Source organism: Primulina tabacum, chromosome 13, assembly GCF_025594145.1.
Source record: "Primulina tabacum isolate GXHZ01 chromosome 13, ASM2559414v2, whole genome shotgun sequence".
NCBI lineage: Eukaryota > Viridiplantae > Streptophyta > Magnoliopsida > Lamiales > Gesneriaceae > Primulina > Primulina tabacum.
In genome coordinates, this window is record NC_134562.1 from 19981033 (window position 1) to 20004492 (window position 23460).

The 23460-nt window shown below is 35.0% G+C and overlaps 1 protein-coding gene and 2 long non-coding RNA genes across 4 annotated transcripts; 2 read left to right on the forward strand and 1 right to left on the reverse strand.

The window, feature by feature from the left end:
* The first annotated feature begins 4318 nt into the window (after positions 1 to 4318).
* LOC142523479 (uncharacterized) lies at positions 4319 to 20913 on the forward strand. Of its 2 annotated transcripts, XR_012814674.1 has the most exons (6): positions 4319 to 4460; positions 14365 to 14426; positions 19513 to 19579; positions 19702 to 19809; positions 19957 to 20452; positions 20545 to 20913. It is a non-coding gene; the product is annotated as an uncharacterized LOC142523479 (long non-coding RNA). The 2 variants fall into 2 exon arrangements; XR_012814673.1 differs by lacking the exons at positions 19513 to 19579; positions 19702 to 19809; positions 19957 to 20452; positions 20545 to 20913 and adding exons at positions 18137 to 18209; positions 18295 to 18670.
* On the reverse strand, positions 12638 to 14101 carry LOC142522938 (uncharacterized). Its single transcript, XR_012814551.1, has 5 exons — positions 13953 to 14101; positions 13526 to 13861; positions 13132 to 13216; positions 12914 to 13042; positions 12638 to 12728 (listed from the first exon to the last, which is right to left on the reverse strand). It is a non-coding gene; the product is annotated as an uncharacterized LOC142522938 (long non-coding RNA).
* LOC142523395 (uncharacterized) lies at positions 16507 to 17868 on the forward strand. Its single transcript, XM_075627177.1, has 3 exons — positions 16507 to 16808; positions 16910 to 17191; positions 17278 to 17868. Exons 1-3 carry the CDS (start codon positions 16528 to 16530, stop codon positions 17327 to 17329), a joined length of 615 nt encoding a protein of 204 aa, XP_075483292.1. The 5' UTR covers positions 16507 to 16527; the 3' UTR covers positions 17330 to 17868.
* Positions 20914 to 23460: the final 2547 nt, after the last annotated feature.

The window sequence follows — 23460 nt, forward strand, 5'->3', positions numbered from 1 at the left end:
CAATGAATGTAACATAGTATCTTGAGCCTCCAAGGGATGTCACAGGAGATGGTCCCCATACATCAGTATGAACCAGCTCCAACTTTGCAGCTTTCGGTTCTCTACCGCCTTTTGAAAAACTCACCTTCTTTTGCTTTCCAAAGATACAGCTTTCACATAGTTGGCGTTCAACAGTCTTTAATCCTGGTAGCTTTCCTTTTGACACCAACATCTTCATTCCCTTCTCACTTATATGTCCAAGTCTATAATGTCATAGACTTGAATTGGCTCCAGCATCCACAGCTGCTAATGTGTCTCTGCAACTGGAAGTCATATACAATGTTCCAGTTTTCTTTCCTCGAGCAACAATCATGGCTCCTTTGTTCACTTTCCAGGAACCATCACCGAAAGTCACATTGTGGCCTTCATCATCGAGCCGTCCCACCGAGATCAGATTACCTGTCAATTTTGGTACATGCCTGACTTTGTTGATTTTCCAGACAGATCCATTTGACATCTTCATCCGTACATCACCCATACCAACAATTTCCAAGGGTTTTCCATCAGCCAGGAAAGCTTCTCCGTAATCGCCAGCGATGTAATTATCAAATACATCGCGGTCACCAGTGGTATGAAACGAAGCTCCCGAGTCTATAACCCAAGAATCAACAGGGCTTTCCATGGATAATAGCAGAGCATCATGTACTTTCTCAGTGACAGTATTGGCATTATTCTTCATTGATCTGCAGTTCTTTTTCATGTGACCAGTCTCACCACAGCTCCAGCACTTCATATTCTTTTCAAGGATGTTTTTGTCTTTTCCATTTCTTGATTTGGATCTACCGCGCCATCGGTTGGAACTCCTTTCACCACTCCTGCCTCTTCCTCTGTTATCAAGATTTAGAGCAGATCTCGATGATGTTGCTTCACCCGAGTCTTTCCTGCGAATTTCTTTAGCAAGGATTTGATCTCTAACATCATTGAGTTGTAGTTTCCCTTTTCCAACAGAGTTGCTAACCACTGCCCGCATCGGTTCCCAATTGTCTGGTAAAGACGCCAGAAGAATAAGTGCCCGAATCTCATCATCAAATTTGATATCCACCGGTGTCAGCTGAGAGACGATTGTGTTGAATTCATTTATGTGTTTTGCCACCGAAGCACCTTCTCCCATCTTCAAGTTGAATAACTTCTTCATGAGATGTACTTTGTTGTTTGCTGATGGCTTCTCGTATACGTCTGACAGAATGGTCATCATCTCCTCCGTGGTTTTGGCCTCCGCCACATTATGCGCCACGTTCTTTGTTAGGGTCAATCGCATGACACCTAAAAACCTGTCGGTCAAGAAGCTCCCAATCATCATCCTCCATCTTTTCTGGTTTCTTTCCTGATAGAGGTTGATGTAGCTTCTTACTATACAGATAATCTCTTATCTGTAACCGCCAGAACGAAAAATCTGTTCCGTCGAACTTGTTGATTCCCGGTCCCGATCCATCATCTCCGGCCATCACTTCTCTAGCCTTAGCAAAAAAATCTAAAAAATCTTTTCTGCTGTGGAAGATCAGACAAAGCTGCAACCACAGAGCATACTCAGAATTCTTAAGAATTTTCACAACAAGGCTCTGATACCAGTTGTTGGGAGATTACCCCGAAGCAATGCCGATCACGATGATAATAGTACCCAAAAATGAGGAATAAAATAACCAACAAGAACACAAAGATTTACGTGGTTCACCCAATATAGGCTACGTCCACGGAGCACTGCAACTTTTATAACCGGAAGAAATATTACAACAAGTATATACACCAATACACTCAATACTTCTCACACTCTCAAACCAGAGTATACCGAGAAAATAATTTCTCTAACTCACACAAGAGAATTCTCGCACTCAAGAAAAAAATACACTCTTTTTTTCTATGCACTCTCTTTTTATCAAAGCTGAAAAGCTTTTAATTATGGGATACTAAAAGCAAACAAAGAAGACTCAATTTATAACAGAATTCTGAAGCCAAAATTGAAATAAATTCGATGTGGGATTTCAATTTCTGAATATTTTATTTTGACGTGGGCCCCACCTTACCTAACACATGGGCTCGAACCCAGCCATGTCTCAAACTTTGTTATGTCTGGTAGGATACTAGGAGTGCACCATAAGCATTGGGACGAGGGAGAAGTTCGGATCTTGGAGATGTAGCTCGATAGAGAGAAGGTGCGAAAGCTTGCTCGGGCTTTTTTTTTGTATGATTCGTACATCAGCTTCTCGCGTTGGTTTGGCTTAGTTTAGGAGATCCCTTACGGCTTTATGAATGAGATTTAAAGGCTGGACAGGTGGTGGGATTAGAGGGGACCGAAAGGTTATGAGTTGGAGGCCATGTGTTGTAAGGTTAATGTAGGATAGGGGTTGGCCGAGAGTGTTGTCCCTTTTGGATGTTTCAACCGAAGGTTTTTGGGGTGGTATTATAGTATTAGGGACCTTTTAGTATTTTTTTTAGATATGGTAAAAAGTTGGGAGAAGTTTGATTGAGTTTCGAGCCGATTCGGGTTAAAACCGGACCACGGTTCAAGTTTTGAGACGAATCGGGTAAGTTGTGAATTTTGCTCGAATTTATGTCTAGGATTGATTTAAAAAATGTTTTGGAACATTTTAAGGAGTTTGGTAAGCTTCTGGTCAATTTTAGAGGTCCAGGGTTGAAATGATACTTTTGGGTTACCAGGGGCAAAACGGTCATTTGGCACCCGGGGTGAGATTTTGGTCCTGGCAGCGCCCTGAGCACAAAATATGATATTTTAAATGATTTTGCATCATGTTTACGATTTTTACGATATTATGATAATTATGATACATGTGGTTTAAAGGAAAAATTTCGGATACGCATGCTTTTATTAAGTGATGAATATATTGTCACGTTTTGAAGGAAGTGATTTAGTTGTGACTAACACGATGACATAATGACATGTAAGGCCCGGACTCAGTGGGCGGGTAATTCCGTCGCTGATGATCCTTGCCGTCGGGTACCACTGTTACACATAGATAGATCCATCGACTGACATGATGACATGATGATACGGAAGTCACAGCTAATAAACGGAATTCAAGTTAAGAAATTTAACACGTATATGCTGATACGATTATACATGCTATGATTTTTACCATGCTTTGACAGGACACGTTTATGTATACGATTTTACTGCCGACATGAAATGTATTTTCATTATGTTATTTTTCACTGCTGTGTGCTGCGTATATGTATTTGTTATTACTGGTACAGGTGTGTTGAGTCATTAGACTCACTAGACGTTTGTGATACAGGTGAGCATTCTGAGCAGGAGGCAGGAGGTGATGAACTCTGAGTAGGCAGCCCTGGTGCGGTGACATAACCCGAGGACCGCACGTTTTTCCTGCATTTTGAGTTATGATTTTGGAGAGGAGTTAAACATTTTATTTACGTTGAGGATTTCATGATTTTTACTCATCTACGTTTATGTTGATGTTGGTTATATTTAACTAGGATCATTTCGTTGTCAATTAAATACGATCATTTTAAATGTTATTATGTTATTGCGAGCTTTTAAAGAAAAAAAATATTTCCGCATTTAAAACGAGTAGACGTTTCATTTTTAAAAAAAATAATTATAGTAGATGTTTTACGATAAGTTACAACCACTTCGACAGTTCAAGGGATAGTTTGTTCAGTGAATTATCAAATGATCACTCATCTGTATAAATGGACACACTACAACAAAAATGGCTTTCCGCAGCGCACTATTAACAGCGCACATTAAAAGCACGCCATTAATATTATTATTAACAGCGTGCATTTTTATGTGCGCTATTAATAGTATTAATTTTTTTAAAAAAAATCGTGTGCACTATTAACAGCGCACATTAAAAGCACGTCGTTAATATTGCACTATTAACAGCGCAAATTAAAAACACGTCGTTAATATTATTATTAACAGCGTGCATATTTATGTGCGCTGTTAATGTTATTAATTTTTTTAAAGAAATATCGTGTCTATTTATTAACAGCACACATTAAAAGCACGTTGTTAATATAATTATTAACAGCGTGCTTTTTAAGTGCGTTGTTAATAGTGTTAAATTTTTTTAAAAAAAATCGTGTCTATTTATTAACAGCTCGCATTAAAATGTACGTTGTTAATAATATTAATTTTTTTAAATCGTTTTTATATATTAACAGCACACATTTAAAGTACGTCGTCAATATTATTATTAACAGCGTGCTTTTTATGTGCATGCTGTGGAAGAAAAAAGTGCGCACGTTATTTTTCTAAGCGCGCTCAGATTTCATTCCCGCAAGCCCCAATTTCTTCTCTCTTTCCTGTGCACCGATTTCTTCGTTGCAAAATCCTTGTCACCGCCTCTACGTATCCGTCATCTTCGCCGCCACGTCCTCCTAACCGGCGCCGCCTGTGTCGTTATTGTTGATTTCAGTCATCAGATGCCCTAATCTGAAAGGTAAGGGACCTTCGCACGATTCTATAATATTTAGGAACAATCACTGGTTTTGATAAATAATCGTTAATTGAGTTATGATTGCTCTGTAAATGTAGGTCTTGACTTTGATGTATCTTTGGTTTCATTGAAGTTAATCATTGAAGTAGGTGCTCATCTATTTGGGCAGTTCATCGGATTGTATTTCTGGGAATTGCTTATGTGTATTTCTGTGAATTTCTTACTCGTGATTTTTTCCTCCGTGTTCTTATGGTTTTTTTGTTTGATTATATGTTTTGTGATTGTATTTCTGCGAATTGCTTGGAACTAGAACATTACTTTTCAAGTTCTAATTTTTTAGCTGCGATGTCAAATGAAAAACAGAATGGGCTATTGCTAATTCATGGTATACCCAGATAAAGTTGTGGTTTTTGAATGTGAATTAGAATTTGAGGCCAGCAATCATACATATGTGCCCTCACATTTCTACCCATGTTTTACACAATCGGGATCGCAATTGTATGTTTTCTTATCCTGTCTGTAGTACTATTCTCATGTGTGTTCAATGATTTGTCATCTACCACATTCGGTAGATTGATTCTATTAGCTTTATACTATCCCTAACTTTAAGGTTGCATTTGAAGTGATTTGGTTAGAAGGTAGAAATTTCAAATTCTTAATAACAAGTTCATTGATTTGTTTGTTTAATCCATTTGATAATGAATTTTAAATCATCAGCTAGTTATTTTTGAATTATTGTAGAGGATTTCAAATCCCATTCGAAGTCATTGCAAACAATTCTTTCTCAAATCCAAATCCTCTTATCCAAATGCAACCTGAGAGATTTTTATTGTCATATTTCCCTTGGTTTTCCTTTTTAGGGTTGAGAATATTGTGTATGTCTTAATTAGTATTAAGTAAAAGTGAAACATTACTTATCGTTTCTGTTTTTTCTCTTCGTTTTTATGAACTTTTGATTTAACAATTTAGGTTTAAAGCAAAAACCTTAACAAGAACAAACCATCATAGAAAAGTGAAGATAACATTGCAAGGTTAAATACTCAGGCTGTCACGCCCCGAGACCTGGGGTTAGTCGACACCGGCGTTATTCAACAATCACATAATTGCTAAACAACAAACCTCGTAGTACAATATAAACCAAAACCAGTTTATATCATAAATGCCATAAAAATGGAATCGTCTTTACAATAGTAACTCTACAAATCTGCGGAAGCATTTATAACTTGAATTAAAAACTCACAAGAACATATTCTTAATTAAAATTCTTCATGCGTCCACTATCAATCCCAAAACTGATGTCTGATTCTTCTTTCCCTATTTCTTCTTCTGATTTATCTGGGGATGGTAGAGTAAGGGGTGAGTGATATGGTCGTCACTCAGCAAGTAGGGGCCGTTCGAGCACAACATAAAAATATTTACACCATTTTCGAAAATAACACATAAACACATCATGCTTTTCATAACGCAACATCATATTCATATCATAACAGCACTGCGATTCTTTCACCTTCTATGGTTTACTGATATCAGTCCCTTATTTTTAATCCTCTAAGAGGGCGAGGCCATAAAATGGTTCTATCCCACCGTGAAGGGCCATATGTTGGGATTCCCACCCATTTTCAGTGAATCCTCACAGTGCCAACACGTAACGTACCAAATTTCATAAAAAAACGTAGAGACAGAAGGACGATGCTCGACCGAAACTTTCGAAAACAAAATAATTCGTACGCAACATATTTTAAAACAAGCCCACTTACCTTAGACTGGAAGAAAACGTGAAGAACTCAGAAACCATAGAAGAATCATGCTTCGAAAACGCATCAGCACATCTACCGAAAAATCAGCCGTCTTGTAAAATTTCTTGCACCTTATTGAACCGTTGGATCAGGGCTCAAACTTTTACAGTACGTTAATTAAATTATGAACGGTGGAGATCGAGTTTAGAAGTTGTTTTAACCTGTCATGGATGAAAAACCGAAAGTATACTGTTTACCGGCTAGAATCGGAGCAGTTTTCTTGCGAATGCTATAAAAGAAAAAATAACCGTCGGATTTGGCCGAAAATTGGATATGTTATTCGAAACATATGGAAGCACATTCTGAACGGTGAAGATCGGATTACGAGTACTCGAGACAGAGAGAAATGAATTTCTGAACTTGGACAGAATTTTGATGACTCGTGCAGAATTTTTGGGAGGAAATTTCGAAAATAATGGAGAGAAATTCGAAAATTGAGGGGTAAAATTTGAATGGGAGGATCCTCCTATTTATAGGGATTGGATGCTATCCTGATCGTGTTTTATCTTTGTGTTTGAAATTTGAATCAAACTTTAAATCTTGGATAATTATCATATCAAATCTTATATCTTTATCTGATATCAATATCATATCAAATATTATATCTTTATCTGGTATCAGTATCATATCAAATCTGAGATCTTGGTTTATCCCAAAATTAGGCTTATCATAAAAATTCTTATCTCCAGAAAAATCGGGGTTTCACATCCCTCCCACCTTATGGAAAGTTTCGTCCTCGAAACTTGGGTTGGCTTGATCTTTGAATAGATAAGAATATTCTTCTCGCATTCTTTATCTCAGCGTGGCTTCCTTTCAGTATGATTAGAAAATTGTCTAAAATTCCTAAACCATATCCCAATGATTTTTGTCAGACATCTTAATAACTAAAGTGTTGACTTACTCATACTTTCAATTATACTTGTAACATCATAATTTCTTATTATTACCTCTAATACTGCATCCAATGATATGACTTCTATTGAACCATAATTATTAGAATCATTGGTTCTATAAAAACTTATTATAACCCAATAGTCGCATATCTCATAATCATAATTTGATAAACTATTTTTCTTATGAGAGAGAAAAACCCAAATAGAAACTTTTTGAATCCAAATGTAGCCCAATAATGTAACTCTAACTGAAATCCAAAAAATCAATATCAACTTTTCCATTGAACTTTTAATATAAAGACTAGTCTCATAATCAATCCAATATAAATCCCAAAAATCATTTCTTAATTTTTATATCAACCATGTAATGCAAACACTAGTTCCCAATTATTTTTATTGTTTCATATCCAAATGCTTGTAGTAATGTAAAATTCCCAAAAGTCAAACTATAACCCAATACGGTCAACCTTAAGTAAACCTCAAAAGTATTATCTTAAAAGATAAAAATCAAAATTCCAATTGATCATTTCACATAAACTCTAATCTCAAATTTTCTTTTCTTTTTATAATACCAAATCTTAATTTCCAATCAAGACCATAAAACTGGTTTTGCTTAACGATTTCTCAAATCACGGCGTGCCGATAGTGAGGCTAGAATCGTCTTACCCATGTTTTTTCGACTTAAAGCGTCAGCTACCTCATTCACTTTGCCTGGAAGGTAGCTTATCGTTACGTCAAAATAATTCAATCCATCATCTCTACCTCATATTCAATTCTTTCCGCGTGAACAAATACTCGAGACTCTGATGGTCAGTGAAGATCTCACGCTTGGCGTCGTAAAGGTAATGCCCCATATTCATTAATGCAAGAACAACTGCGGCTAACTCAAGGTCGCAAGTTGGGTAGTTTTGCTTATACAGTTTCAATTGTCTTGATGCAAAGGAAACTACTCTTCCTTCTTGCATTAGCACATATCTTAAAACTTTCTTTTACGCATCTATGTAATTGAAAAAAATCATTGCCTTCATCAGGCAGCACTACCACCATTGTGGTTGCAAGTTTCATCTTTAAGGTTTCAAAATTTTTCTCACATTCTTTGCTCCAATTGAATTTAGCGTTCTTTTGTGTGTTTTGTAAGCTGTATTGCTATTGATTGAAAATATTGGGCAAATTCCCTAAAATAGCTCGTCAATCCTAAGAAGCTCTGAATTTCTTTCATTGTCCTTGGTCTTGGCCGGTCTTTGAATGCCTCTACTTTCTTAGGATTCGCAAATACTCACGCCTCACATATTATGTGACCTAAGAAAGTGACGTTCTTTAGCCGAAACTCACTTTTATTGAACTGGAATACAATTCTCTCTCCATTGACCTATGAAAAGTGAGATGAAGATGTCCTTTATGGTATTCTTCACTTGGTGAGTAAATGAGGATCTCCTCGGTGAACACCGCTAAAAAGTTTGTCAAGTAATGGCTTGAACCCCTTTTTCGGAAAGCTGTTTTGGAAAAATCTTTAGCCCTGACCTTCAATTGGTAGTAGCCTGTTCTCAGGCCGAGTTTGGAGAAGTTGTAGCTTCTTTAAACTGATCGTAAAGATCATCTATCATTGGAAGAAGATATTTATTCTCAATTGTGATCTTATTGAGTTCTCTATAATTTATACACAATCTCATACTTATGTCTTCCTTATTCACAAACAGCACTAGAGTTCCTTATGGAGATATACTCGATTGAAATTGTTCTTGTCTAGGAATTCTTGTAGTTGTTCTCTTAGCTCGTGGAGTTCAGTTGGCGACCTTCGGTATGATGCTATTGAATTTGGTGCAGCACCGAGAACCACATTGATTTTAACTCAACCTCGTGGTCCGATAATATCCCAAGAATTCTTCCTGAAAAACGTTCGAGAATTCTCGCATTATTAGGGTATCTTTCAGCTTGAGCTCAATTTCTTCTTGCACTTCGTTCATCATTGCTAGGTGAACTTCTTTGCCTGATTTTATGGTTTTCCAAGTCTGGGAAGCAGAAAGAATGTATTTCTGTCTCTTGGCATTGCCATGATACCTTATTTTTTCTTAGTTCGCGGTTTGGAGTTTGAAATTCTTACTCCGGCAATCTGCTATTGTACTGCTCTTAGATAACCAATCCATCCATATAATGACGTCGAAATCTACCAAAGTACTTGGAATCAAGTCGGCACGGAATATATGCGAATAGATACTGATTTTATTCTATCTTGAAATTATCACAATTATTATCTCAAAACTTAAAACCCATATAAAATCTTGGAACTTAATTCAATATCAATCTATACCCTATTGATTTAAATCCCAAAAATTATAACTCAGTCGTCAGAAAATAAAGTCTTATTCAACCTTGTATAAATGAAATTAATCCTCAATTAATTTTTTTGTTAAACCTTACTTGCCTAAACCTTACTTTCCTCAAGACCATGAGCTTAGAGAGCTCTAATACAAACTATTTTTATTGAATGTCTTTCTCCTTGAATCTTTCTTAGTACCGAAAAAAATTCAAAACTTATTATGTCGTACCTTCCTCAATATCCAGCAATAATCTCATAACTTATTTTATTCATATAATATCATAATCTACTATTTATCTCAAAATAATATAACTTTCTTAACCTTAAGATATTGTCCCCCAACTTCATTTTAAACAAGATATTCCAAAAGCATACATATTTAAAGTTAACGCTTAGCATTCTTAAGAACCCAAATTAATGTTTACACATTTAACTATTGCCCAAAATCAACTTCTATATTGGAATATCCAAAACTTATTATAACTCTTATCTCATATTTTCACATACTAGTTTTTTCTTTCCATAAATAATTTATTGTCCCCAAATCAAATATTTCACCTTAAGTCAGAAACTTAAGTCAACTTATCTCAGATAAGTACAATCCCAACAATTTAGGTCAATACTAATTGTTTCCTTAATAAAATTTCATAAAAATCCGATAAGCAATACAAGAAACGCGTTGAACGAGATTTTTCGAGATATTTTCCAAAAATGAAAAGTCTAGATATAAACATATGGATTGAAAGAATACGTCGAAATGGTTTCAGAATAGTTGACATAATCGAATTTGGAGTTTTCTTCAGAAAGTTATAGAATATACGAAACTTTTCTAAAATGAAAATACGCGATTTCAGATGCCTAAACGAAAGAATTTTGCGTTAACGAATCATGCCTCACAAACTTGTGAATATTACTCATTTGGTCGTTCCGAAGGAGACAGGATCGGCTCTTTGCAAAAATCTGGCCGATTTTTTTTTCCTTTTGGTAAAATTTTCCCTAACTGGATTATGAACCTGGCGGCTCTGATACCACTTAAATGTCATGCCCCGAGACCGGTGTTAGTCGACACCGGCGTTATTCAACAATCACATAATTGCTAAACAACAAACCTCGTAGTACAATATAAACCAAAACCAGTTTATATCATAAATGCCATAAAAATGGATTCGTCTTTACAATAGTAACTCTACAAATCTGCGGAAGCATTTATACCTTGAATTAAAAACTCACAAGAACATATTCTTAATTAAAATTCTTCATGCGTCCACTATCAATCCTAAAACTGATGTCTGATTCTTCTTTACCTATTTCTTCTTCTATTTATCTGGGGATGGTAGAGTAAGGGGTGAGTGATATGGTCGTCACTCAGCAAGTGGGGGCCGTTCGAGCACAACATAAAAATATTTACACCATTTTCGAAATAACACATAAACACATCATGCTTTTCATAACGTAACATCATATTCATATCATAACAGCACTGCGATTTTTTCACCTTCTATGGTTTACTGATATCAGTCCCTTATTTTTAATCCTCTAAGGGGGCGAGGCCATAAAACGGTTCTATCCCACCGTGAAGAACCATATGTTGGGATTCCCACCCATTTTCAGTGAATTCTCACAGTGTCAATACATAACGTACCAAATTTCATAAAAAAACGTAGAGACAGAAGGACGGTGCTCGACCGAAACTTTCGAAAACGAAATAATTCGTCCGCAACATATTTTAAAACAAGCCCACTTACCTTAGACTGGAAGAAAACGTGAAGAACTCAGAAACCATAGAAGAATCATGCTTCGAAAACGCATCAGCACATCTACCGAAAAATCAGCCGTCTTGTAAAATTTCTTGCACCTTATTGAACCGTTGGATCGGGCTCAAACTTTTAAAGTACGTTACCAAGTACGTTATTTAAATTATGAACGGTGGAGATCGGGTTTGGAAGTCGTTTTAACTTGTTATGGATGAAAAACCGAAAGTATACTGTTTACCGCCTAGAATCGGAGCAGTTTTATTGCAAAGGCTATAAAAGAAAAAATAACTGTCGGATTTGGCCGAAATTTGGATATGTTATTCGAAACATATGGAAGCACATTCTGAAGAAGGGAGATCAGATTACGAGTACCCGAGAGAGAGAACTGAATTTCTGAACTTGGACAAAATTTTGATGACTCGTGCAAAATTTTTGGGAGGAAATTTCTAAAATAATGGAGAGAAATTCGAAAATTGAGGTGTAAAATTTGAATGGGAGGGTTCTCCTATTTATAGGGGTTGACTGTTATCCTGATCGTGTTTTATCCTTGTGTTTGAAATTTGAATCAAACTTTAAATCTAGGATAATTATCATATCAAATCTTATATCTTTATCTGGTATCAATATCATATCAAATCTTATATCTTTATCTGGTATCAGTATCTTATCAAATATGAGATCTTGGTTTATCCCAAAATTAGGCTTATCATAAAAATTTTTATCTCCAGAGAAATCGGGGTTTCACAGAATCACGCCCCGAGCCCGGGCCCGCGGCTGCGTGACTGTACAATGGACTCCTATAGCAACTACTTCGTATTCGTCCTCGCTTTACGAAAATGATTAACCCAAGTTGCTATAGAAGTCCATTGTAAGCCATTATAAACTCATTTAAATTTTTTTCATTTTTAAGATGTGGGACAAGGGTATCACAATCACCCCTCCTTCAGAACGCGACGTCCTCGTCGCGATCTGACCCCTCGATCCACCAGCGCCGAGAATCTAGAGGTGGCTCCTACAGGTTCAAGAGGTGGCTCCCGTCATGTAGCACTTCGCCCCGCAGGTTCAAGAGGTGGCTCACATGCACGTAGCACTTTGCCCCGCATAACACTTATTTCTCGGTGTTCCATGCCGGTAACCGGCTCTGATACCATTCTGTCACGTCCCGAGCCCGTGCCCGCGGCTGCGTGACTGCACAATGGGCTCCTATAGCAACTACTTCGTATTCGTCCTCGCTTTACGAAAATGATTAACCCAAGTTGCTATAGAAGTCCATTGTAAGCCATTATAAATCTTTTTAAATTTTTTTATTTTTAAGATGTGGGATAAGGGTATCACACAGGCGACATATAAAGCAAGCACACAAAAGGACCATTCAGCAAAGGAATTGTAAAACATACTAAAAGGTCATTACCGTAAGGACTATCTACAACTAAATCAGCAAATATGTGATCTCCAGATTCTTGTTCTGGAGTAAGCAATTCGGCTACAATGTCACCTCCCACATTTAAAGCCTACATCACATCAAAATAATTAGGAAAAAATTTGCAACTCCCCTGTTTCAGTAGACCAAAACCCAATTGAAGAAGAAACAGTGAGCTTTTCAGCCAATATTTGTTTTCTTCACCACATCTATCGTGGGGGGTCAGTTGGTGTGCCAATTAATCCACGCAAGTGGTAACTGTTGTAAACCTTTCACCTGTTGTGCTTTTGTAGCATTTACAATATTACTGGATTTCTCCTATAATATATTTTCACCACCTTCCTTTTCCGGGACTGTGCAAACTACATCTGCTTTATTAGATTTCGCTGAAAGACCTGTGTTGTCCTTTATAAGAAAACTAGAAATTATCAGAATCTATGGTAGAAAATACTATACATTGGATAATGACATACTAAGAGCAACACATAGGTCACCTCGATAAATATTGGCCTAGCTGGTCCAGAGCAAGTGTCCTCCTTCAAACGCACACTATTATAATGCTCTCCATCATGATAAGAACTACAAGAATTATAAAACAAGTCAACGGAATAAAACTCAATATCCTCATTAGGAAGAACTGGAGGAGCTCTTTTTTCTGTATTTTTTTCTAGGAGAATAGAATACAAGATTCCACTGGCAACTCTTAGCACACCACTTTTGTCACTGACAAGGTTCCAATCTTTAAAAGGACTTGAGATTCTGACTTCGAATAAAAATAAAGTGAGATTGATTCTATACTAATCAAGGTGAAATTTATAAAAATATGAGACAAGAAGCTGTTAGAACAAACTTCTGGAAATGAACAGCACAAAGCAAGGGTAGACCCACCTCTTTGCTCAGTTGCATTGGCGGCAGCATCCAGGCTTCTTAACCTATGTAGAGAATCTCATCAACAAACTTCCATCTCAAATGCTGGGGCAATTTCACCACACTTTCTTCTTTGAGAAATATTGTAATTGTGTCACCTTCAACCCCAAAGAATGATTTAGTGCATCAAAATGACAATAGAAAGCAACAATCTGGAACCAAATACATTCTAAAGTACACTGAAATACTTCCCAAAACTGAAAATTATATCTCACAAAATTAATAAGCTCTGTGGGTTCAGATGCCTTTCGGATTTGATTCGACTCTTCCATTTTCCTAATCTGATCCTCGCTGTACCTAAGTGTTGTAAGTTCGCAGCATATAATGTAAAACACAGTTTTAGAAGGGTAATGTGAAATATAATATCTCAAAAGAACCTAAAACTGACCAAGGAATTTCCGAGAAATCCATATAAATCAAAACTTTGAAAGCGAACCTAAATCCAAATCCTGGTATTACACAACAAATATTTACCAACCAACTATTGAACACCGATAAAAGGGCCATCCAAAAAACCAAAAAAAAAAAAAAATCTAAGAAGGCCCACTCGATCACCAGAAAAAGTAAAAAACTTGGCAAAAGATCAGCTAAATAACCACAAATGTGTTTCCATTTTATGTGGCAATGACGTGTGAATCCACCAATTTTTATTGTACAAATAGAGAACCTGATGTTATATGTATAAGTAGTTTTCATTGTCTTTATCTTTCTTTAATATATTCCAAGATCTAACTTGAACAATACTATTCATAGTCAGTGAGTTGTCATTCTTGTAATACTATGAACATTTACTTATACAGGGGATATTGCTTGGATTAGCTAACACTGCTGGAGTTCTGAAGTGTGCTCAATCTGTGTGAAGGTATAAATATTAATTGTGGTAATTATTTTGACATAGCTGGTAAATACTACTTTGACACATAATTTTTATTTGTTTAAAATATAATGATGTATGAATAATTTTTTATGTATTTAAGTTTTTTTTTATTTATTATGTGGTGTTATCTTATAAAAATGTTTGGAATATTTTGGGACAGAAAATTTGGGATAAGATCTGACACCTAAGTAATTATATCATATAAATTAAATTATCATCGTGTATATATATGCGTGTGTGTATTGATAAAATCTCATAATTTTGTTCATATAAATGAAAAAGGTTTGTTCACGAGATGGATAAGGAATGGATGGATCTGCCTTCTAGGCTTGTATCCGAGTATGAAGAAGGGGTAAAAAAATTTATAGCACAAGCTCGGAACTATGCAAAAACACGTGAAGTAATCTTATGTCCTTGCAAGCGTTGTAGAAATAAGAAGTATATGAAATTTGACCAAGTGTACGACCACTTAATTATTAAGGGGTTCGATCCTTCTTACACTATTTGGGTCTTCCATGGTGAAACTTATAACTCACAATCTCAAGCTAAAGGTAGTTCAGGAGGAGTTCAGAAAGAGGATGAAAGTAGATAGGCATATCACTTATATAAGGATGTTTTTTTGCCCGAAGAAGAGGTTGGACACACTATGTCTGAGGCAAAAGATTATGAGTTTGATGATTTATTAAAAGATATGGAAACTCCTCTCTTCCCTGGTTGTACATCTTACACAAAGTTGTCAGCAGTCGTCACACTATACAATTACAAGTCTACTAATGGTCACACAGACAATAGTTTCAATGAGCTCCTTAAGATCTTATGTGACATGCTTCCAGAAAACAACACACTTCCAGAAAATGTTTACACGATGAGAAAGTTGTTGAAACCATTTGATTTAGGATATGAGAAGATTCATGCTTGCCCAAATGATTGTTGTCTATTTAGAAAGGAGCTTCAAGATCTGGACTCGTGTCCAAAGTGTGGATCCTCAAGATGGAAGATAGACAAAGTCACCACCAAAGTTTGTAAAGGAGTTCCTGAAAAGGTCCTACGGTATTTTCCAGTGATACCAAGACTGAAAATGATGTTTAAATCAAAACAAAAGGCTGAAGAGATGATTTGGCACTCCAAAAACAAAAGTCAAGATCATATGATGCGTCATCCAGTTGATTCAGTAGCTTGGGATACGATAGATCATAAATGGCATGATTTTGCATCAGATCCTAGAAATCTCCGCCTTGGTCTTACAACAGATGAATTCAACCCTTTTGGTGACCTTAATTCCAGATATAGTTGCTGGCCAGTTATTTTGGTAAATTATAACCTTCCTCCATTGTTGTGCATGACAAAGGAAAATCTTATGCTGATATTACTGATTCCAGGTCCGAAGCAACCGAGAAATGATATAGATGTATACTTAGAACCCCCTGTGGAGGATTTGAAGGAGTTGTGGGACACCGGTGTGGAGGCGTATGATGCATTTAGCAAGTCAATGTTCAATCTGAAGGCAATTTTGATGTGGACAATCAATGATTTTCCAGCTTATGGAAACCTAGCTGGATGTGCCACAAAGAGAAACTCGGTTGCCCAATATGTGCTGAAGACATATGTTCTATGTGGCTTAAGTATAGTAGAAAATTTGCATACTTAGGACACAGGAGATTTCTTGATCCTAATCATCCATTTCGTCAGAAAAAGAAATGGTTTAATGGAAAAAAAGAGAGTAAAGGGAAACCTAGACCTTTGAATGGGTTAGAAATTACCGATGCATTGAAAGATATTGAAAATGACTGGGGTAAAAAGAAAAAGGGTGAGACTGTCAACACTTTGAGAAAAAAGAGGAAGAAGTAGGATAGTTCAAAATAGGTACAAAAACCAGTTCAAAGGTGGAAGAAAAAGTCAATTTTTTTCGATTTGCCATATTGAAGTGTAAGTTATTTTGCACTCTGCCCATTAGCTTTTGCAAATTTTTTTATTTTATGTTCCTAAATTGTTAGAAATATTCTGAACTAACACTATGAACTAACACAATGTTTCTGTAGAAGAGCGTAAGCTTATTGGGCTGAAATCTCATGATTGTCATGTTCTGATGCCACAATTGCTATTAGTAGCATTGAGAAATCTTCTACCGAAAGGTCCACGCAATGCTATATTTCTGTTGTGTGCATTTTACAATGAATTATGTCAAAGAGTATTAGACAGGAACCGTTTAGAACAACTCGAGGAGAATATTGCTGAAATTCTATGCATGTTGGAAAGGTATTTTTCACCCGCTTTCTTTGCCATCTCGGTTCACTTGACAATTCATTTAGCAAGAGAGGCTCGCTTGTGTGGGCCAGTCCAATTCCGTTGGATGTATCCATTTGAAAGGTATAAAATAATCATAATCTTTTTGACAAATTTTATATTATATAAATATTTAGATTATGCTATCAACACTTCTTTAATGTGAATTTTACTTTGTGATTTAGATTTATGAAAATACTAAAAGGGTATGTGAAGAACCGGGCAAGACCAGAAGGTTGCATAGCCGAGTGTTACCTCGCAGAAGAACAAATGGCATTTTGTAGTGCTTATATAAAAAATGATTCTAGTATTGGTGTTCGTTCTAATAAGAACGATGATTTGGAATATGGATTATCAGAAGGTCGTCCAATTTCTAAGGGGAAAGAAAAGATTTTAGAGGATCATGAGTTACAAGCTGCACATCGATATGTGTTGTTCAATATTGCAGAAGTTGAACCTTACTTACAGTGAGCGTAGTTAGCTTCATACTGTTAGTCTTGATCTATTACATATCTTGTGTATTCTAACATCTCCATTCAATTATTTTAATTAGGATGCACATTGACGAGCTTAAACAAACAGATCATCGTTTCTTAAGTAACTAAACATTGTTACAAAAGCAGCATATGGAAACATTTGCTGAATGGTTATCAAAAGAGGATCATGTTAACTCTTCAGACCGAATTCAATGGCTAGCACATGGTCCAAGAAAGCACGTTACATCTTATATGGGATATATTGTAAATGGACATCGGTTCCACACAATTGATGTTGAAAGGTCGACACAAGATAGTGGTGTTTCAATTGAAGCCGATACTGTTTGTCAGTCTAATGCTAATGACAATTCACATACAATAGGAAGACTATCATACTATGGGGTTATAAGGGATATTGTTTTGCTAGACTACTATTCTTTCAAAGTGCCTGTTTTTAGGTGTGATTGGGCCAATCCTGGAACTAGTAACAAAATTGAAGATGGTTTTACACTTGTCAACTTACACCAAGGCCTAAAAACTTTTGAAAGTGATCCTTTCATTTTAGCATCACAAGCAAAGCAAGTATTCTATTCCAGGGACAATGATGAAACAAATTGGCATGTGTTGCTAAAAGAGCCGCTTTGGGGTATTAATAACATGAATGTGCTTGAAGAAGATGCTTATACGTCATCAACACCTCTTGATGTGTTCCTAATTGAGATTAACATTACTGAGAAAGAACCATACTCAACGAATGAGTGTGAGGGAATCGATGTGATTGAGACATGACGGAAATTTTCAGGGATAGATTTTATAGTTATTGATTTTGATTGATACATTTTTGCTAAAGTTACGTAACTATTTATTTAGTGTTTAAAATATTTGTTAGCTTGTTTATTTTCAGTGATGCATCATGTCATATTACATGTTTATCAGGTCATTAAATAACATTCAAAAGATGAGCAAAATGGTCAAAAAACGTAGCAAAGGATCTGTGGATGAAATTCAGGTGACATTGTTCTCTATTTTAAATCTTGTTTTATTTTACTAAAGCACACTAGTATATTTTAATGTATCTTTTTTCCATTTTATAGGAAAATATATCTAATAGGTTATCGAGAATGGACTCTAACAATTCAGCTAATTCATCACATGATTTGCATGGTAAAAAACAAATTGATGATGAGAAAACAGATAAGAAAAAAGGACGGGGTGCATCAAAGTTGAAAATGGTTAGTGGCCAAGACAAGTGTAAAGAGTTGGAGCGTAATGAGTTTGGACAGCCGGTTGGAGATAATTCAGTGAAGTACGATTCTTTCCTAGGGTGCATGATAAAATAGTTTGTGCCTTATACATTAGATGGATGGGATTACATAAGCGAAGAAGTGAAGGATAGGATGTGAAGCTGTCTTCAGGTAATTTATTTAGTTACTAAAATTTTCATTTCCATTTTCATAACAAAATGTAGACATATTTTCTTGTTAATTAATGTACATATGACTTACAATGTGAGGATTGTGAGAAGAAATCAATTTTTCGAAAGTTGGCTAAATTGTGGCGTGATAGGAAATCCAAATTTCAAATACTTGTACGAGAAGCTAATACAACTCGACTGGCTTCACGAGATCTCAATCTTTTGAAACCTGAATTTATGGACCAAAATCAATGAGAATTGTTTGTATATAGGACATTATCACCTAACTTTCAAGTGAGAATTTTTCTGGACTCTTTTATGGTCACTTAATACATTTGCTTTACCTTTCAATTTGTTGGTGCCATTTAGATCTTTGTGGTTAATGTATTGTGTTGTTGCCCCGACGAGACTGCTTTGTCAGTAGTTTAGGTGTGTGTTTGGATGTAATGGTTGTTTGGACATATTGCATTCTTTCATTTAGTTGCAAAACTAGAACACATGGCGTAACATAGCAAATCCAAATAACAGTTGATTCCAACACCACATATTGAGAATTCTTTGTCAGAAACCTTTTAATTTGACATGCCACTGGATTTTTTTTTTGCTGACGGTTGGTTACTTGAGATGCACCATTAGTTTATTGTCGTGCTGATATTTATCTATGTTTGAGGCTGGATGACATTATCTCAAGACTTATTTGCTTCAATTTTGAAGGAAAAATAATTTGGTATAAGTGATATTAAAAGATCTATTGCTTGATTTTTTATTCTCTATGTTTTCAAAATTAAGATTCTGTTGATGGTTGTGCTACATTTTGGTGTGTTGCTTTGGTTGGGCAAGTGACTACTAAGTTTTAATCTTTTGAACAGTTTGATTGTGCGATTTTAACTAATCTCAGGAAAAGAGTGAAAGATTTAGAGAGATGGGAAAAAAACAAGATCACATTCACACAATGAGCCGGAGAGGTTATGCTCGTTTGACTCACATTATGATAATTTATTTTTATTTTTTATAATTTATGTAATTAGTGATATATAAATCTTTTGAATTATGTTCTAACGATTTTGTATATATTTCTATATTAAAGGAAAAGAGAAGCCCGGCAGATACAAAAATTACGAGATCCCAAGTTTGCATTGAAGGTCACAAGAAAAAAAATGGAGAGCCTAGTACTCAAGCTGTTGGAGAGAAAATGGTAATAATTAGATTAACTTTGCATCATTTTTCTTGTTTAAGGTAATGTGTTATTGGGAAAATGGAATTAACATGTGCATTTTTTGTTCTAAAATAGATTACATATTTTGTTATTGGTTTCCATTCTCATAAATTTTTTTTTTTGCAGAAATAAATACAAGAATGTCCACCTGATTCTCAAAATACAACTAACATTGTTGATGATGCAATTAGCATTGTGTTTGGCAAGGAAGCTCGGGGTAGAGTGCGCAGAATGGGCTTCGGAGTTACACCATCGAAAGTTGGAGCTTCTGTAAAACAAAATGGAACTGTTCAACAACTACAAACTATGGTACAAAGCCTTCAACAACAAATGCAACAAAATCAACTAGAAATGCAAGAAATGAGGTCCATGTTTTTACAAAATATAAATAAACAAAATCAGCAAGAACATGTTAGTAAAAACAACATATAAAAAATATGTTTGGTATATATACACACTTAAATGCTTCTAAATTATCATGATTACATCGTTTGACACGATTTGATTGTAAAATTTGGTTGCTAGTGGTGGTGTTGGTAGTGGTATCGGGAATAAAGTTAGTAGCAATGGTGATATCGATATTGGTGCCAAGAAAAATGGTGATTTTTATCATGTTTCTCAGGTAGTTAACTTTAAATTATGTAATTTTAAACCGCAAAATTGTTACAAAAATAGACACGGTTGAATCAATAACTTTTCATTGTTTATTTACAGTCAAATTCGAGGAATGTGAGTCCTGGAGATACTCGTGCTAATACTAAATGTAACATGCTTCATTGGTGTGCTGATGAATTAGTTGTTGCAGAAGGTCGAATTGCATCCACAGTTCCAAACACAAAAGTGCATCACATTGTTCTTGGTAGATCTTGTTGGAAAGTTTGGGTTGATAAGGTTTTGGTGGAGAAAATGGACCTAATTCGACCAAATGATGAAATGCAGTTTCTCGAGGACGCGATAGGAAGCACGGTCGCATGGTTATCTAAATTTATAGTATCGTGGGATTGATACATATTCTACTGATTTGCGTGTATTGAAAGTTAATCATTGTTATATATGTACCAGCTAGTTGTTACAGATTTCATATCTTGCTTTGCATTTTCAGACTTTCTGTTTTGATATATTGAAACACAATGACTTTTATCAATTTTGTGTTGATTAAACTTTTGGTTTATTGCTTGGGTCCATTCGATTGATTTTTTTTAATGAATTTGATTTTATCGGCTTGCAAACGAACGATTTAGAATTTGTTTGCATGCTGCGGATATGAATATTAACATCGTACGATGCACGCTGCAGATAATATTTCGCGCGCGCTATCGATACTATTATCAACGACGTGCGTATGCGCGCCGCGGATAATACTATCAACGGAGTGCGCATGCACGCCGCGGATACCAGTTTTCGCATGCCGCGAATAATACTATCAACGGTGTGCGCAGTCACGCCGTGGATAATACTATCAACGGCGTGCGCAGGCACTCCCCGGATGCTATTATCGCTGTTGATAATAGTATCCGCGGCGCGCATACGCACGCCATTGATATTCTTGAAGTTTTAACAGCATGCAGTTGTGCAGCGTGCAATGCGCGCCGCTGAAAGTGAATTTGCGCGCTGCGGAAAGCCATTTTTATTGTAGTGACGTCTACATGCCCTTATCACTGAAACATATCGTTTACACCACAGATGCTAGTGTCAAGTTCAAGCGACCTTTATTCTTATTTTAGGCCGTTGATTCGACTAGGAACTTGTTTATAATATATGGTAGACTTCTAATGAGTTTCACGACCTTACATTGAGATGCAGACCTCATGCTAGCTAATATATATTCAAAAACTTTATTTATGTAATTTGTATGTGTATAAAGATAAAGTAAATGTCATAATTGGATAAAATCATAAAATAATACTAAAATAAATATTGTTTTTACATTAAAATTAACAATGCTCAAGCTACAAGTTGGCTTGATGCACACCTGCTCTAACAAAATGCACAACTTGAATAAAAATAGTAAAAATCTAACTTCTAAGAATTAAAGTTACGTAGAACTAAATTTGATTATAAGTTCTAAGAAAAATATTAATTTGAAACAAAGAAAAGTAGCCAAGAAATCGAAGAAACAAACTTTGTCATGGTTATAAATTCGAATCATAAGGAAACAATAATGAAAAATATAGTAAAATTTACTGAAATCTGGAAAGAAAAAGATGTAAAATATTTTTTTTAAAAAAAAATAAAAAGATGAAAATATATTGACCTAGATTGACTAAAATTACAATGTTTTGCAAGTGTTTTGACAGTTGAGTTGTCTGTTTTCTTCTGTTTGATTCCTTTTTCTTCTACGATGCGTGAGGCATTATCCTCACTTCCCCATCACTTTTGAACGTGCAAGTTAGGGCTGGCTCTTGTTAATTGTTCACAACTGGTCGAGCAAATTTCGGCTTTTCATATATAGTTGGTCACAATTTTTGGGCTTATTTAAATTGGGCAAAATTTAACGTGCTTGCTTACCGTAATGAGGCAAAAAGTATTCTTTTAACACGAACATGTTTAAATTTTATATTTATATGATTATTAATAAATTATTAAAATTAATAATAATATTATATTGTTAGCAACCTCGAAACTCTAGAGAGTGAAGGGTAAAACTACTTTTACTCAACTCGAATGCACTCAAGTCAAATTAAGCGGGGTGTATTCAATTCAGAGTTTTGATGACTTTTAATGACTTTTTCAAATGATAGACTTTTATGGATTTGATAGATTTTTATTGACTTTTACAGAATCTCACAGATTTATAAACAGATTTATGTGGATTTATGTAGACTTTTTTGCAAGATTTTTATAGACTTTTGTGGACTTTTTTTTTTTTTTATAGAATTTTATAAATTTTGTAATTAATTATATCATATTAATTTTTTATTAATTTCTTTGAACCAATAATTAATTGACATATATAACATATTCAATTTGAAATTATTTTCAATATTTATATTAATAAATAAATTTACTTATTTAAAAGTTAAATCATTGAATCTTTACATGTTTATATACGTGGGTTTGTATGCATGTTTGTAAAATTTTTAAAATACATAAATTGATTAACATGTAACCTTGTTTTTAAATTGATAATATACATGTGAAAAGAATATTATTTAGTATTGCGTGAATATAATTTTGTATAAAATATCATAGCTTACATATTAATTGAAAATGCTAAAATGAATTTAAAAAACCATAGTTGTTACGAGACTATTCAATTATTAAGAATTAAGCAATATTTTTTTGGATCATCTTTTATTATTATTGAATATTACATTAATTTTTATAAATCATAAATTAAAAATCACAAAATCAATTCTAGAATTCAAAATTTCATGTGATATTAAAATAAAAAATTATTAAATTAAACAATTAGCAAAAAAATGAAAAATTTTAAAAAGAAAGATGAAAATATATATAGAGATACACTTCGAAAATTTGAGAGAGTAATAAAAATAGACGAGAGGAGAGAAGATAAGAAGAGAGGTGATGTGAAGCGACTGAAAGAAAAATAAATAGCTTGTGTATGAGTTAGAAGATTTAAAAATCCATCCAAATCTTTGGGTTGAACCAAATACAATTTTTACAATT

What these genes read in the sequence shown, in the direction of transcription:
- LOC142523395 (XM_075627177.1), top strand. Translation starts at nt 16,528, where the DNA reads ATGCCACAATTGCTATTAGTAGCATTGAGAAATCTTCTACCGAAAGGT. An exon ending in TGGATGTATCCATTTGAAAG is followed by an intron (nt 16,809 to 16,909) that starts GTATAAAATAAT and finishes TTTGTGATTTAG; the next exon opens with ATTTATGAAAATACTAAAAG. An exon ending in GAAGTTGAACCTTACTTACA is followed by an intron (nt 17,192 to 17,277) that starts GTGAGCGTAGTT and finishes TATTTTAATTAG; the next exon opens with GATGCACATTGACGAGCTTA.